Below are 14,890 nucleotides of genomic sequence, written 5' to 3' on the forward strand. Positions count from 1 at the left end.
CTCATACCTTGAGGAAGCACCATGCCATGTTATACTTCTAGAACGTGAGCAGGGGGTGTCCCTGGATGGGTAAGGCGACCGATGATTCTTCTGTTGCTTTTTCCATCTCCCATGTAGTTCGTTAATGGAACGGAGAAACTTTCTTTGCACAGTCTTCGTCCCGGGGTAAATCTGGTCGACGTAATTTGTGCTTCTGGTTTCCTCCCATAGTGATGGCAGAAACATGAAACCACTTCAAAATCACTCAAGAACTAATGCACTATTACCAACAAAGCTGGAAACTTCTCAACACTACACTTCACAGAGTTTCATATAAAGAACACACAAAATCTTTGTTGAAAGATGGGCAAGACTGAACAACACTCCCACGCCAACACTTGATCACGTGATCAGTTACAAGTGGGTATCTTTCTATCTCACTGATAGAGACCTAATCTATAAGCTAGAAACGACATTTCGACAGGACAAACAAAATATGAGTTCAGTAGTAAGTCGGGGGAAAAGAACAAACCCCATAAAAACACGCAAAGTTAATGAGAGACTAGAGATGCAGGAGCATCTGGGTACACTTTATCACGTGCTTGGCTTGAAAGCAATTGACCACACGTGGTAGGATCAGACAAGGGCAGGCTAGGGCAAACAGGAAGCCAGTAGATATCAGCAGAACGAGTCTACATTCAGCTGAGGCATGTGAAGCGCAATGGGAATCTCCTATACGCATATGAAGGTGTAGGGAGTATTCATATTAGAACAACTGAATTTACATATTCCCTTTTATATTTATATAATGCACAGTACATACTGCTTATTCAAAATGCTACTAAAGAGGATAGGGGTAACAGATTCTTCCATATATAGAAAAAAAGCATTAGACAACTCAGTACAAGTATTTGGCAGTCCCCAGTTATCGGCGGGGGTTCCGTTCTGACGGTGTGACGATTACCAAAAATGGACGATAACCAACTAATTTTCGGGGCCTTTTCAGCGCTTGTCGGCGCCGAAAAGCGCCGATTTTCAGTTATCGGCGCCTCTGTTAAGTATGTATAGGCGCCAATACCTAATTGTCGGCGCCGATAAGCGGAAATCATCGTTTTTCGCCACCAAAAATTGCCGATTTTGTCGCTAGACAAGCGCCGTAAAACCAGATCGTCGATAACCGAGCCCGCCGATAACCGGGGACTGCCTTATTTGTTTTGTAAATTTATAACTTAAATATTTAGAGATTATACCTTGTGGAATCTGGATTTCTCTCTCTGGAATCAATTCTGCATCATCATCTTTAACAACCAGCTTTATGAAGTTTGAAGTAGAAGAAGCATCCTCAATGAAGACGCAAACCTGCACCTCCTGACCCACAGTCCATTTACGAGGAGTTGTTATCACATGACTTCTGCAACAAAAATAGAATGTCAGCAGCTCAAAACAGGTTACTATTTTGTCTTACGTGTAATGAAAATAACAAGAGTATAAAAACTCACACATCGACATTACTTCAACCTTGACCACTGGTACATATGGAAATAATGTACATAACTCGAGCATGAACACAATTTTGGGTGAGGTCTAACGACTGTGGCAGGAGCAGAGATGGTGACTAACTTTCAGATACTACAATGAGATGTCAATACGTCATTCTGCTTTGGTCTCCATTAATCACACCTAGGTTGATGACTCTGGGGAACTGATCTGTTTTAATACTTGTTTGGTCTTAAATCATCAGTGTAGTTGAGTTTCTAGTAGCCCCTGACAGATTCTTATTCTGTTTGATTAATGATGGCAGATGCTAGAATCTATCTTTTGATCGGACTGAGAATAGGAACCTATCTGATAAATGTGACAAAATTCTTCTCATCATGCCATAGAATAATATTTTAAGAACAATCCAGTAATAGAATGAAAGAAATATCTGTACATAATACTTCTGACAATACTAAAGGTTATATAGTACCAATGTAATTCCTAAGAAACTTTTTAAAGTAGTCTGTAAAGACATCTTTACCCATTAATTACAATCATGTATTTTATCTATCAATGCAGCAAGAATCTCATGTATATATTTGTATGTAGAATTTCCTGGCCTTTTCCCCAATACATATTTTATCACTGTATGTACATTATGTCTCTTGTTATTGTTATTTGATTGACTGTTAACAAATACAAATTGCTCTCGCTCAGCGTGCAGGTCAAGGAGACCTGGGGTCAGGCACCGCATTTCCGTCTGCACGCTGCTATGTATACCTTATGCCCAGGTAATAAATCAATCAGTGCCCAGTTCTATCTTCTTTGACCTCACAAGTCAAACTGGAAAATATTTGGCAAAGAAAGTAAAACAGCCTTAAATATGTAGAATATATCTACAAGATACCAGAACAGTTTTGTCCATGTTTGCAAAAATAATCATGCCATCAACTAAAGGGGTGCTATAAAACTGGTTTAATTCTGATAATCATGCCATCAACTAAAGAGGTACTATAAAGCTGGTTTATTCTGATATGTTGGGAAACAATATACTGTAACCTGAATCCAAATTTGTAAAAGAAAGCTATGAATATCAGGCTAGGAATATTTAAATTTGAACCATTTATTTCAAAAGAAATATGCAAAATGTACAATTTTTCAAGTCTCGTTTGTCCGGTCTTAATAGCAAATGTGATAGCCCACAGCCTTCGAAAAACAAGATCTGATAAAGTCTCATTCACCCTCAGTCACAGATGAGGTTAGGGCTCTCTCTCCTCTCAGAAGCTAATACTTTTTTCAAGACTGTATGTTTGTTTATGCTGTTATACTAGCACATATAATATAGATTTCTACCACCAAGTATAACAATGAGCTCCCCGTAGTACTTTGTATTGCTACATCCTATATGCCTATGATTCCACAAATGGATGCCTCGTCCCTCTCCCAGTCTTTCTGTACTCTCTTTCCCATCTTGGAATGTGTTGTTAAAGATTATGCTTACATTCTTACACAAGTCCAAAATGCTGAAGAAAACCTGCGGTGTCTTCGTGAATGTGAGATGAACATGAGATTAAAGGTCAATGATTACAAAAACCCAGTCGTAAATGAAAGATCGACCCTTTGATAATGTGAAACATAAGATAGTCCGTTGTTGATGTGAAATGGAAGTTCAGACCTTTGATGATGTGAACGGAATGACAAGATGTGAAAAAGAAAGACCAACCCTTTAATGCTATTCAACGAAGTACTGTATATCAGAAAAGCCCATAAGCATCAATAATAGGTAAAATAAAAATTCACTAGAATTTGTGAGATCAGAACACATTTTTAACCTTCAACACCATCAAAGTGGAGTAGTGCACTACAAGATTATTGCTATGGAAAATAGAAAAAGTATCATGATGTAAAACAAAACTAACGTGATTGTGTTGTTAACATGCCAAATAAACATCTCGATTGACATTGTACTTGTGTCTTGGGCTACAAGGTTAAATTTCACATAGGGCGGTGGAAATAGCTAAAAGACTGAGTAGAGTAATTTTAAGAAGTATAACAACATTTCTACTGAAGATGTGAATATTGTCATAATAATTATTTATGCAAAATTGAAAAACACACTCCCAATTGCCCAAAAAGATTCACAATAGACATATGTGAATATTTGTAAGTGTAAAAACATACACATGGCAAATGCTGACATTAGGTACATTGCTAATCTTGAATAAAAGTAATTTTGTAGAAAACCGTACCATTTCAGTAACGAATATAAATACTGGACTTAAAAGAAAAATCCCACAAACAGTGTGAATGCTGTAAACATAATATACAAAATACATAATGTATAGCTAAATAATGATTCTAGGGCTATGAGCTATTCTAGTGCATAATATCATGATTCACCAAAGTACCAACTGATAATCTGTCAGAATCTTTATCTGATACTGTAACTGGGACAGCAAACAGCTGGATATAACATTTTCTGGGAACAGCATAACAGGACATATTAAAATATGTGCAAAAGAACATAAATCTGAATTCAAAGGCAACACAGTATTACTCTAAAACTTTTGGCCAAGGGAAATCTATCTTCAGTTTTAAGCAATCTGTACATGGAATTTTTTTAAAGCAGCATATCGGGAAAATGACATTTTTATGATAGAATAAAGTTTTATATATATTTACCAAGTAATTACATAGCTATTGGTTCCCTAACCACGGCAGCCTAAAAATTCAAAATTTGCATGGCAGTGCTTCTATCGTTCGTGTGTAGGTGACAAGCCCGACCCGCTTTCCAGGACTGTGAGGAACAACTTAGCAGAAAGCTCATTTCGTTTCATGCTCTAATGTCCATGCGAGGGAGGAGGGAGGGCTAAGATCATGTAATTACTTGGTAAGTATATATAAAACTTTATTTCATCATAAAAATGTCATTTTTGTATAAGTAACTTTTCAAGTAATTATATAGCTGATTCCACATTGCTAGGAGGTGGGAAAAACATGGACATATTCTACTCCAAAACATTAAGTAAGTACTGCAATGACTTTGAAATAGAAAAGATGCTAGCATTGAATAAATGCTTGTTGTTTCCTTACCTGTTAAGAGAGCTGCTGCAGGTGGGTACTGCCTCTGGTCGGCGCTTCTCTCAACTTGTAGTGTACGTGGCAGTGTGGCCAAGGGTCACCACTACATAAGTGGGAACTTTGTAACGGAGGAAGTATACCGTGCTAACAAAGTTTAAAATGTGCCCTTGCCCTGGGCATAGAGCAGAATAAAAAAGAACAACACTATCTATCACCTACACTGGAAAATTAAAACCACAACCCAAACCACTGAAAAAAACTGGTGGGTACTCTAGGTAAATGTACTCCCAGGCTTCCCATAAGCCTCAACACCTTATGTCAAGGCGAGGGGATAGCAAAGGAGCATAGAGTTTTCTATGCTTCCTCTCCCAACACCATGCCAGCCACGGATAAAGGTCCTAGTGTTACAGTTTTCAAACAGTCTCTACATCCCTGAGGTAGTGTGATGCAAAGATAGACTTGCATCTCCAGAATGTCGACTGCAGGATTGTAGCAAGAGACATATTATGTCTAAATGCCAGGGAAGTCGCAACTGCCCTAATTTTGTGAGCCTTAACCTTAACTAAAGGAAAAGTGTCCTCTTGGATCTGAGAGTGGGCTTCAGATATCAACTCTCTCAGAAAAAAAGGAAATGGCATTTTTTGAAAGAGGAAGAACAGGACTTCTTACAGAGCACCAGAGGTTGCTTGACAGTCCTCTAATCTTCCTTGTCCTATGCAGTTAATACATGAGAGCCCTCACAGGACAAAGGGGTCTCTCCTCTTCCTCTGGTCCTAAGACATCCATAAGGTTCTTGATGATGAAAGAACGAGGGGAGAGCCTGAAAGAGTCCTCGTTTTTAGCAAGAAATCCAAGAGACAAGGAGCAGACTGTGTCCCCTTGCAAAAAGCCCACTCTCTTGTCTATTGCCTGCAGCTCCCTAATACGTTTGGCAGTAGCTAGTGCCACTAAGAAGGGTTTCTTCTTGGTGGGTTTCCTGAATGAGGCAGATTGGAGTGGCTCGAAGGAAGGACCTGAGAACCATTTAGTACAATGTCCAAATTCCAAGAGATGCAGAAAGAGCTCTCTTGTTTAGTCATCTCAAAAGATTTAATTAGGTCACTGATGTCCTGGTTAGAGGACAGATCCATGCCTCTATGTTTAAACACTGAACTAAGCATCAACCTATACCCTTTGATAGTAGAGGTCGATAATTTCCTAATGAAACTCAGAAATAGCTAGTAGTCAGCTATAGTATTTATAGTTGTCTCAGAAGAAGAGATGTTATGGCGGCTGCACCATCTTCTGAAAACTAACCATTTGGACTGGCAGAGCTTTGTAGAAGACATTCACCTGCACCTTGCAATTGCTTCTGCAGCCTGTCTCGAAAAACCTTCCACTCTGACAAGGCTCCTGATAGTCTGAAGCCTGTCAGGGCCAGAGCAGACAACCCTTGATGGAACCTGAGGAAGTGGGGCTGCCCGAGCAGTGACCATTTTTGTGGAGGGAGTCTTGGAAAATCCACCAACAGCTGAATCAGGTTTGGAAACCACTCCTTGTTTGGCCAGAAGGGAGCAACTAGGGTCATGGAAGTGTTCTGATGGAACAAAAACTTGTTGATTACCTCCCTGATCATCCTGAAGAGAGGGAAGGCATAAACATCCAGGCCTGTCCAGTCCAAGAGCATTGGCATCCGTCGCCCATGCCCGAGGGTCCAGGACTGAAAAAAAATAAATAAATAAAAATAGCCCTTTGTTGGCCGAGTCGGTTGAGCTTCAGACCGTAATTCAATGGGCCGGAGTTCAATTCCCGCGGCCGGCTGATGAAGAGTTAGAGGAATTTATTTTTGGTGATAGAAATTCATTTCTCGCTATAATGTGGTTCGGATTCCACAATAAGCTGTCGGTAGGACCTGTTTGAGGCAACTTAACTCATCCGCAATCACATTTATTCTCCCTTGAATGAACCAGGTTGTAAGTTACTCGATTCTTTTCTGCCCACAGAGGATCTCTTAAACCTTAAAAAAAATTCTTCATAAGGTGATCCAGTTTGGGGAAGGAAAACATCACTTTGGTCTCAGTAAAAGCCGTTCTATGAGCCAAATCCACTAGGCTGGAGAAATCCCCTTGGGAGGAGGCAGAAACTCCCAAAGAAGGAGCTTCCCCGGTGGCATAGAAAGAGTATCTCATCTTCATGAGTTTGCTTGGCGGAAAAGTGAATGTTGCTTTGCCTTGTTCTCTCTCAGAGGCCAGCCAATCATGCACTTCTCAGAGAGCCTTCCTCGAGGCAGGGGACAGAACTAACTTAAGCAGCTTAGCACCCTCAGAAGACTGTTTCCTCATAAGGAAGGTAGAAGCTTGAGAAGTTGGAGCAGCAGGAATGAAGAAATCCGGGAAACTATCTAGGAGAAATCTCAAAAGGGATGAGTTAGCTGAAGAGGGTACCAAATCCTGAACAATCTCCTTCTCCTCTGAAGAAATCACAATTTTTTAAAGTAAATTGTATTTTCCCTAGCTATACAAATCTGAGGTCCTTTACATTAGGAATTACTTACAGGAAAGCTGGAAATGGCCATTAAAACTCTTGACCAAGGTAGTAAGGCACTAACTACCGTCCAGTAGGTAGGAGTCCCACTTGCCCGAATGTAAACATTCCAATTTGCCTTTTGGCCCAGGTTTCAGATTGAGGGGTGGCATGAGGCAGGCAAAGATGTAATGTAAAGGACCTCAGGTTTGTATAGTTAGAAAAAATACAATTTACTTTAAAAACTGTGATTTATTCCCACATGATATACAAACCATTGGTCCTTTACATTAGGAAGACTCACTTGTTGGAGGGAGGAATCTGAGTGAGTCTCTAAACTGACTGGAGTTCAGAACACCTGGGCTACTCCTCCTGGTCGAAACAGATATGAGTACCATGCCTCTGACATACTGATTGAAGTATAGGAAGCGCAAGATCAATCGTCAGACTTCTGGACCTTTTTGAATGAGTGAGGAATCGTAACTCATACGAAAATAGGCTAAGAAGAATCTAAAGAGTCGGAGGTAGTAAGGCAAAAACCAGAAAAAGGTTTGTCTTATTGCCAGGGGTCTCCTTCCTCCCCATGCTAGAGGAATGCGCAGGATTGCTTCTATGATTCTAGGAAAAAGAATAGAATGGGTGCTCGTTGTGTAAGCATACCGTATCAGACGCTAGTTCCAGCAAGTGTCGGTTCAAGTCCCATTCTCTGCCCAAAGGGAAAGAAGCAGGAGGACGAGGAAGGAGGAGGTGGAGAGGCCAGTCACTCTCGTAATCCCCCTCACTTCCAGAACCATACACCTTACGTGAGATGCTATCTGTCCTCTTACAGGAGCCGGGTAAGAAAACACAACTTATCGAGCAGCCACCACAGGTCCAAGGAAAGGGGGTTCCAAGGACTCGTGGGCAAAAACCTGAAGGTAGAAAGACATAAATGTGGTCTGATGAGACCATATCTCTGCTTTCAGACTGACAGAAACTTCCGGAATGCTAGGGATAGACCAAGTCATTGACTTCATAAGCTCTTGGGTGGAGTGTACAGGTGTCGTCAATGTCAGCTGCTGAGTATGCCCTTCCGATTGCCTCACGAGGCCAGAAAGAAAGACATGTCCCTGAACACTTTTTTCTTGGGCGAATTACTACTAGCACAAAGTCGTTGACATCCATTAGAGATGTCGAGACTTCTTCAGAGAGTACCACAGCACCCTAACAGGACAAAGCAGCGACTGATCTGGATCATCGACTACAAAGTCTAAGGGGGAGGGGATCATGAAGAACTCAAACCTGGCAACAGGTGCCGATGGGTTCAGAGTTCACTAAAACATCCAAGATGGAGCCAAGGTACTGAAACCCATCCCTTGAATGCCCACAGCAAAGAAGGTCCATGAAGATCGTCTATCCTCTTCTCCAACACCGGAGCAAGATGAGAGAAGGTCTTGAGAGTCGGAACTCAGTCTGACAACTCTTGCAAGGGCGCATGCAGAGCACGAGACAGGAACCCTAAACGAGAGTCACATGCTGCCCAGGGACCTGAGGTATCTGGGAGAGCAAGACCAATCAAAGCTTCTTATCAGTAGCTAAATCTCGACTAAGGAGAAAATGGCTACTTTCAGGTGAAAGACTAGGACAAATGTGAACCTAAGTGTTCGCAACTGAACCGGAGAGAAGCAACTGTGGCGAAGAAGATGAGGAGGTCCACGACCTGCTGAAGACTGGATCTGACCAGAGAAAAAAGTCCCGCCAACGACATCAACCAGAGAAGATGGCTCCAATCCCTGGGTACTGTTGCAGAGGATTGACAGAGACATCCAGCTATCTCCGTTGCCGCTCAGCAAGAAGCCTCAACTTGCAAAGAAAACTGGATAGTCTTTTGTCGTGAAGGCACAGGGTTTGTACTGCCTGAGGAACCGCTTCACGTGCCGCTGACACAGAAGGCTGGGTCAGGGAGGAACTCTTGTCGGTGCCTCGGGAGAGAGCAAAAGGCGAAGTCTTCCAGCATTCATCTAAATTTGGGGTGAATGACACTGCTGAACACCTTGCTAATTAGACAAATATGAAGGGAAGATGAAGACGTTAAAGGTTCTCCAACCGTGTCAGCTTGCATCACCGTAGCGGTCCATGGGTCTGGTATGATGAAGCAGAAGACCTGCAGACTTCTGTTGGGCTGGGAGGCAAACAGAAAGATGATAGGCAGCCCTCAAGTTGAGCAACCTCTCTGTGAAGAATTGAGTGAAGGGAACTCTCTGTCCCCATTGCCTGGAGTGTATCTGGCTGACGGCTCTACAGAGTGCACCAAAGTTCACTCGGGCACCTGCAAAGTCAACCGAAGCAACAGGAAGGAAAGGAGACCCTCTTGTTTGTTGACATATGCCACTACTGTGGCATATGTCAAAAACCGATCCTGAAACTCTCGGAGGGCCATGAAACTGCCTTGAATTCCAGGATATTGATGAGAAGGTACTTATCGTCTCGGTCGCACACCTCGAAGACAAACGGTCTTACAGGTGTGCGCCTATTCCCCGGTCGGTGCATCTAAGAACAGTGTAAGGGCAACAAATTGCCTCTCCTTTCTTGTGTTTCTCCCTTCAGATGTACATTAATCACGTCATGTACATTACCTGTCTTTATTTCAGATTCTTATGTACCTCACCTTATACAACATTGTACAGCCTTTCCTCTGATATGTGCATCTACCTTTTATATGCCATTTAACAAATATTGTACATATTTTTGTGCTTGCCAGAAAACACAAATTCTGTATGGGCGCAGCAGGGGACCTCAGGTCGCCCGCTACTTTTCCGTCTGTGTTTTGTTTTATAAACACCTGTCGAGAATAATAAAGAATCAGTCTCTCTTTTGACATTTCTCCTGAACCTCACACTGGTGACCCCGGGGTCAGGGACAGGTAGCGCGGTTTTGGCCCAGCCATTAACGGACTAACTACGGCCGCACCCTACCATTAGAAAGCCTTTAGTGGACTAACTACGGCATAAAGTTTAGGCCTCTGATAGCACCCTCCCTGGCAGAAACCGTGCCATTAACGGACTAGGTACAGCGTAAACAAAAGTGGCACGTTTTGGCACTTCTTTCGACCTCTTGAACAAATCAGCACCATTAACGGACTCAATACGGCGCATTTTCCCATGTTTTGGTGCGTGAGAAGTAAAGATGTCAGAAGCAGAACCTCATTGCAAACCCATGAGCATCGTCTGTACACCTCTCTTGCCAACAAAGCCAGAAACAGTCAAACTTCCCCTGTTCTCGCGGCAAAACACCGCATCATGGTTTCGGCTTGTAGACACGCACTTTCGCATGGCGCACATCTCAGACGATGCTGCCAAATCAGACATAGTCATGATGGCGCTCCCGGAAGAAGTATTCAACAGAATCTCCCCCTGGCTGGACACGCAACCGGACAAAGTCACATACGCAGACTGAAAAAACAAACTGCTGAATTCTTACACAATGCCCCTGTCTGAGAGCGCGCACCGTGCATTCGACCTGTTATCCCAGCCCCTAAGAGATGCCTCACCTAGGGAAGCCTGGGACCAGCTGTGGAGGTTGATAACACTCCCAGGCCACAACGAGAATGGGAGGAAAAGGACAATAGACCTAACAAAAGCAATTTTGCTTCAGCGCCAGATAAGGGATGCAGAGAACCTAGACATGGATGCCTTAATCTACGACGCCCAGAAACTATACAATGCCACCAAGGCCTCGACACATGCCACTGCCCTCGCAGCCGCCGCCCTGGGAGCCTGCAACCTGTCGGAGAAAGATGGTGACGACGACGGAGACGTCAATGCCGTTTATAAGAAGAGACCACCACTCAGAGAGCATAGTACATGGTCAAACCCAGCGTGGTGCTTCTACCATAGAAAGTTCAGGACTGACGCCAGAACCTGCAGGCCTCCCTGTCCTTTCACAAAAAATGACAAAGGCGGCCACAAGTGACAGCTGTGGCCGCAAAATCCAACTCCCCCCACCTAGCAGGTTTTTTTCCATTCCTGAGGGAATGTGACGACTCAGGACTTACTAGACTGGAGATCGGAATCAAGACAGTGTCCCTCTTCTTAGCACCAGAATTGCCCACAGGTTGCTGTCTGGTGCTGGGTAGGTGAACCCACCCCCAAGACTGGAACAGCCTCTAGAAGGCAGAGACCTCTTCAGGAATGATCGCATCCAAGGAGGCAAAGCTTTGAAAAAATGAAGGATCACAGATTCATCAGGAGACTACTTGGAGGGACACCTTAGTGGTGTCCTGGTTCACCATCTCTTGTTGCAAGAGGGAACTACCTTCGAGGCAAAGAGAAACAGCGAGAGATCCAAGTCTGGATGAGCCAGAGCCAGGACAATCTGCTAGTCGGCATAAGAACCCTCCAAGACAAGAAGAATCACTTCTGTCGAGGAAGAGGAAGGGGAAGGAGCTTGACTGGGTAGCTCAACCAAAACGAACTCCTTGTCCAGGGAAAAACCATTCATCTGGTTGAGAAAGCCCTTACAGCAAGCAAGGACCGTGGTAGCCCCAACAAAAACCCCTGCAAGGAGTACAGTAGTGAAGAGTAGGTCCTCTTCCTGAGAGCACTGTGCTGACGAATCGGCGTAAAGATCTCTGCAAAAAGAAAATCAAGGGTGTCTGTGTACCAAAGAAGAGCCTCGAGTCCTCCTGGGGCTCAGCACTCCTGATCTCTTCCCCTTGGAGGGATAACCTCGCCAGAACCCAAAAAACCATATTCGACTACTTGGATGTATGGCAAGCCAATCGAAGAATCAAGCCCAAGACGTATATCCTTGTAGCGGAGCTCTGATAAGAAACAAAACTCGTCGGAGTCCTCTTTATTCGAACTTGCATCCCCCAGCAGCAACTGAAAGGGTTTGAGGGAAGAGGAGAGGAGAAAAGCACTCTTACCTGTCCTGCTAGAAGAACCAGCAGGAGAGGCCAACAGCGGGCGATCATCAACCAGAGGTGATGATGGCAGCACGGAGGAAGGAGAGCACTAACGCCATGGTGAAGATAAAAGCAATTCTAAAATATTTTACCATTCTAAATGGAATAAGTTAATTGCAGTTGCATAAAGATATCCTTCAAATATAATGTGACAAATTCATTTTATCAGTTTGTCCAATTTCAGTTTTTCACTTCGTACCTTCTTCACATTTAGATTTAGAATGCGCATTCTGAAGAAAGTATGACATCGCACAAAAAAAAACTTTATTACTTCTAATATCTTGACAGAATTCCTACCCGCCTTCAGGGTTTTCTCTCCATGATAAGTCTGGAAAAGCTGCACCATAATTTTCAATCTCTCATAAAAATAACAAGTTAGCTGCATCAACTTTCCTTTTTCCCTGGATATACTTTTAATCCAGGTCTTGTCTCCAGCCTCTTTAGTGGTACTTAAAAATTGTTATTGAGGAATTTTAAGCACTATAATCTCCCAACATAACGTAATCCCTAAGACTCCATTAATTCTTCAAAATTAATTTCATCAAAGGTTTCTATATCATCAATACTAGATTTATCTTCCTCATTTATCAAAACCTTATCACTTGATATAGAAAAAGCATTGCAGACAAGCATAGTTCTTGATCAAATGCTTTCTCCCCACTGCAGATTTCACAGCATTTGTTAAATGAGCCTTCCGAGACACTCATGTGAGAGAGGTGCGAAATAATGAGCAGGAAGACAAGTACTGATTGTTTATTGATGAAGCGACCCGCTCATAAAGCGGCGTGTGGATGTCTGCGTATAACACAGAGACCGCAGCTACAAAGATTTACAGGTGACCTGAGGTCAAACTATTTCTCTACAAAAACAGGACAGGTACATACAGAAAACATAATGATTAACAATGTCTGGTCTGTTACAAAAATACTCTGTTACATATACATAATGCATGGTCACTTGGACAGACAATAAAATATACAGTTCACAATAATGATAATTTGTGTTCGGCCAACCTTAGGTCGAATGTTAAGGCACTGCAGAAAACGGGATGTTCATTACAGAGAACGCGTTGAGCGGGGACTTTACAATACTTCCCCCCCCAACCCCCGCAAGACATAGGTAACGTCTGATCAAAGCAGGTATCTGCTTTCTCGATGTCAACTGGAGGGGGTGGTCGCCTTCCCTGGCATACTCTGGGGCGTTGTGCTGGGGTGCCTCCCTGTCTGGTTTCGGGGTTTTCCGGGGACGCCCACGACATTTTCCTGCACATGGGGCTGGCCCGGGGGTTGCTATATCCTGCGGGAAGCTATAGGAACCACCATGACGTCCTCCTCCAGAAATGCAGGCTTGAGGCGATCTATCGATATCCCGTCTTTCCTTCCGTGGACGGCTACCCGGAATGCATTTTTGTCCCTTTACAGCACAAGGAAAGGTCCTCTGTAGGGCCTGGTTAAGGGTGGCCGCACGGTGTCGTCCCTGACGAAGACGTGGGTGGCGGAGGACAGATCGGGAGGCATGAAGGGGGACGTCCTGTCAGTATGCCCTCTGGGAGGGGGCGAACTTCCCAACCCTGTCACAGAGCCTCTGCATTGCTATGTCGTCCCTGTTTTCTGCGACGAGTTCCCCCGGGATTACCAGGGTCTCCTCGTAGACTTTTTCCACTGAGGAGGGGTCACTGTTGGCTCTGGGGGTGGTCCTCAATCCGAGGAGGACCCAGGGCAGCTGGTACTTCCAATTCTCAGAGGTGCAATGAGCCATGAGGGACGCCTTCAGGGACCTGTGGAACCTTTCCCCATTCCGTTGGCTGCGGGGTTGTGGGCGGTGGTGCTGTGGTGAGTGGTCCCCAGCAGGCATGCCAGGGCGGTCCACAGCTCGGATAGGAAAGCGGGACCTCTGTCTGTCGTTATGTAGTCCGGGACACCGAACCAGCTGATCCAGCTGGAGAGGGGGGCTTCTACACACAAACTGGAGGTGGCTTCTTCCATGGGCATAGCTTCGGGCCACCTGGTGGAGCGGTTGACGACTGTTAGAAGGTATCTTGTTCCTCCTGATGGGGGAAGAGGACCCACCACGTCGACGTGGATGTGCCCGAAACATCTCCTCGGCTGGGGAAATTCACCCACCCCAGACTCTGTGTGCCGCCCTACTTTACTGGCCTGGCACTGCGTGCACTGCCTTGCCCAGGCCGTCGCGTCCTTCCATATGCCGTGCCAGACGAACTTCTCCGTCAGTAGCCTGGCCATCGTCCTTCCAGAGGGGTGGGATAGTCCGTGGATGACATCGAAGACCAGCCGACATCGGGAGGCAGGCACCAGGGGGCGGGGGCGGCCAGTGCCCACGTCGCTCAGGAGTGTTGACCCTCCAGGGCTGAAGGGCCCGTCCTCCCACTTCAGCAACGTGACGGCTGTGCGGTAGGCTGGGGTCTCTGGGTTGGCAGCCTGTTCGGGGCGAGGTCCTCGTAGTCGATCCCAAGCTGCACTGCATCAATCTCAATCCTCAAGAGGGCGTTGGCTACTGGGTTCTGCCTGCCGGGGAGGTATTTGATGGTGCAGGTGAACTCCGCAACGGCCTCAAGGTGCCGCTGCTGCCTAGAGGACCATGCGTCCCCCAGCTTCATGAAGGTGTGGACCAGCAGCTGGTGGTCAGTCCAAATCGTGAAGGGCATACCCTCCAGGAGGAACTTGAAGTGACGTACCGCCTGGTATACTGCGAAGAGTTCCCGGTCGAAGGTGCTGTAGCAGGACTCAGTGGGGTTGAGCTTCCTGCTGAAGAAGGCGATGGGCTGAGGGGTCCCGCTAATGACTTGTTCCAGGACGGCTCCGCAGGCGACGTTGCTGGCATCCGTCATCAGTTGGAGGGGAGCGCTGGGATCCTGGTGGGCCAAAGATGTTGCCTTGGCGAGAG

General features: G+C 44.9%; 1 protein-coding gene across 1 annotated transcript in view; it reads right to left on the reverse strand.

The window, feature by feature from the left end:
- Positions 1 to 14,890, reverse strand: part of LOC136826554 (alpha-2-macroglobulin-like) — a 440,224-nt gene that overhangs the window by 396,342 nt on the left and 28,992 nt on the right. The window contains 1 exon segment of the mRNA XM_067083736.1: positions 1,230 to 1,390. Coding sequence (XP_066939837.1) covers positions 1,230 to 1,390 — 161 coding nt within the window.

Source organism: Macrobrachium rosenbergii, chromosome 41 (genome assembly GCF_040412425.1).
Source record: "Macrobrachium rosenbergii isolate ZJJX-2024 chromosome 41, ASM4041242v1, whole genome shotgun sequence".
In the NCBI taxonomy this organism is placed as follows: domain Eukaryota; kingdom Metazoa; phylum Arthropoda; class Malacostraca; order Decapoda; family Palaemonidae; genus Macrobrachium; species Macrobrachium rosenbergii.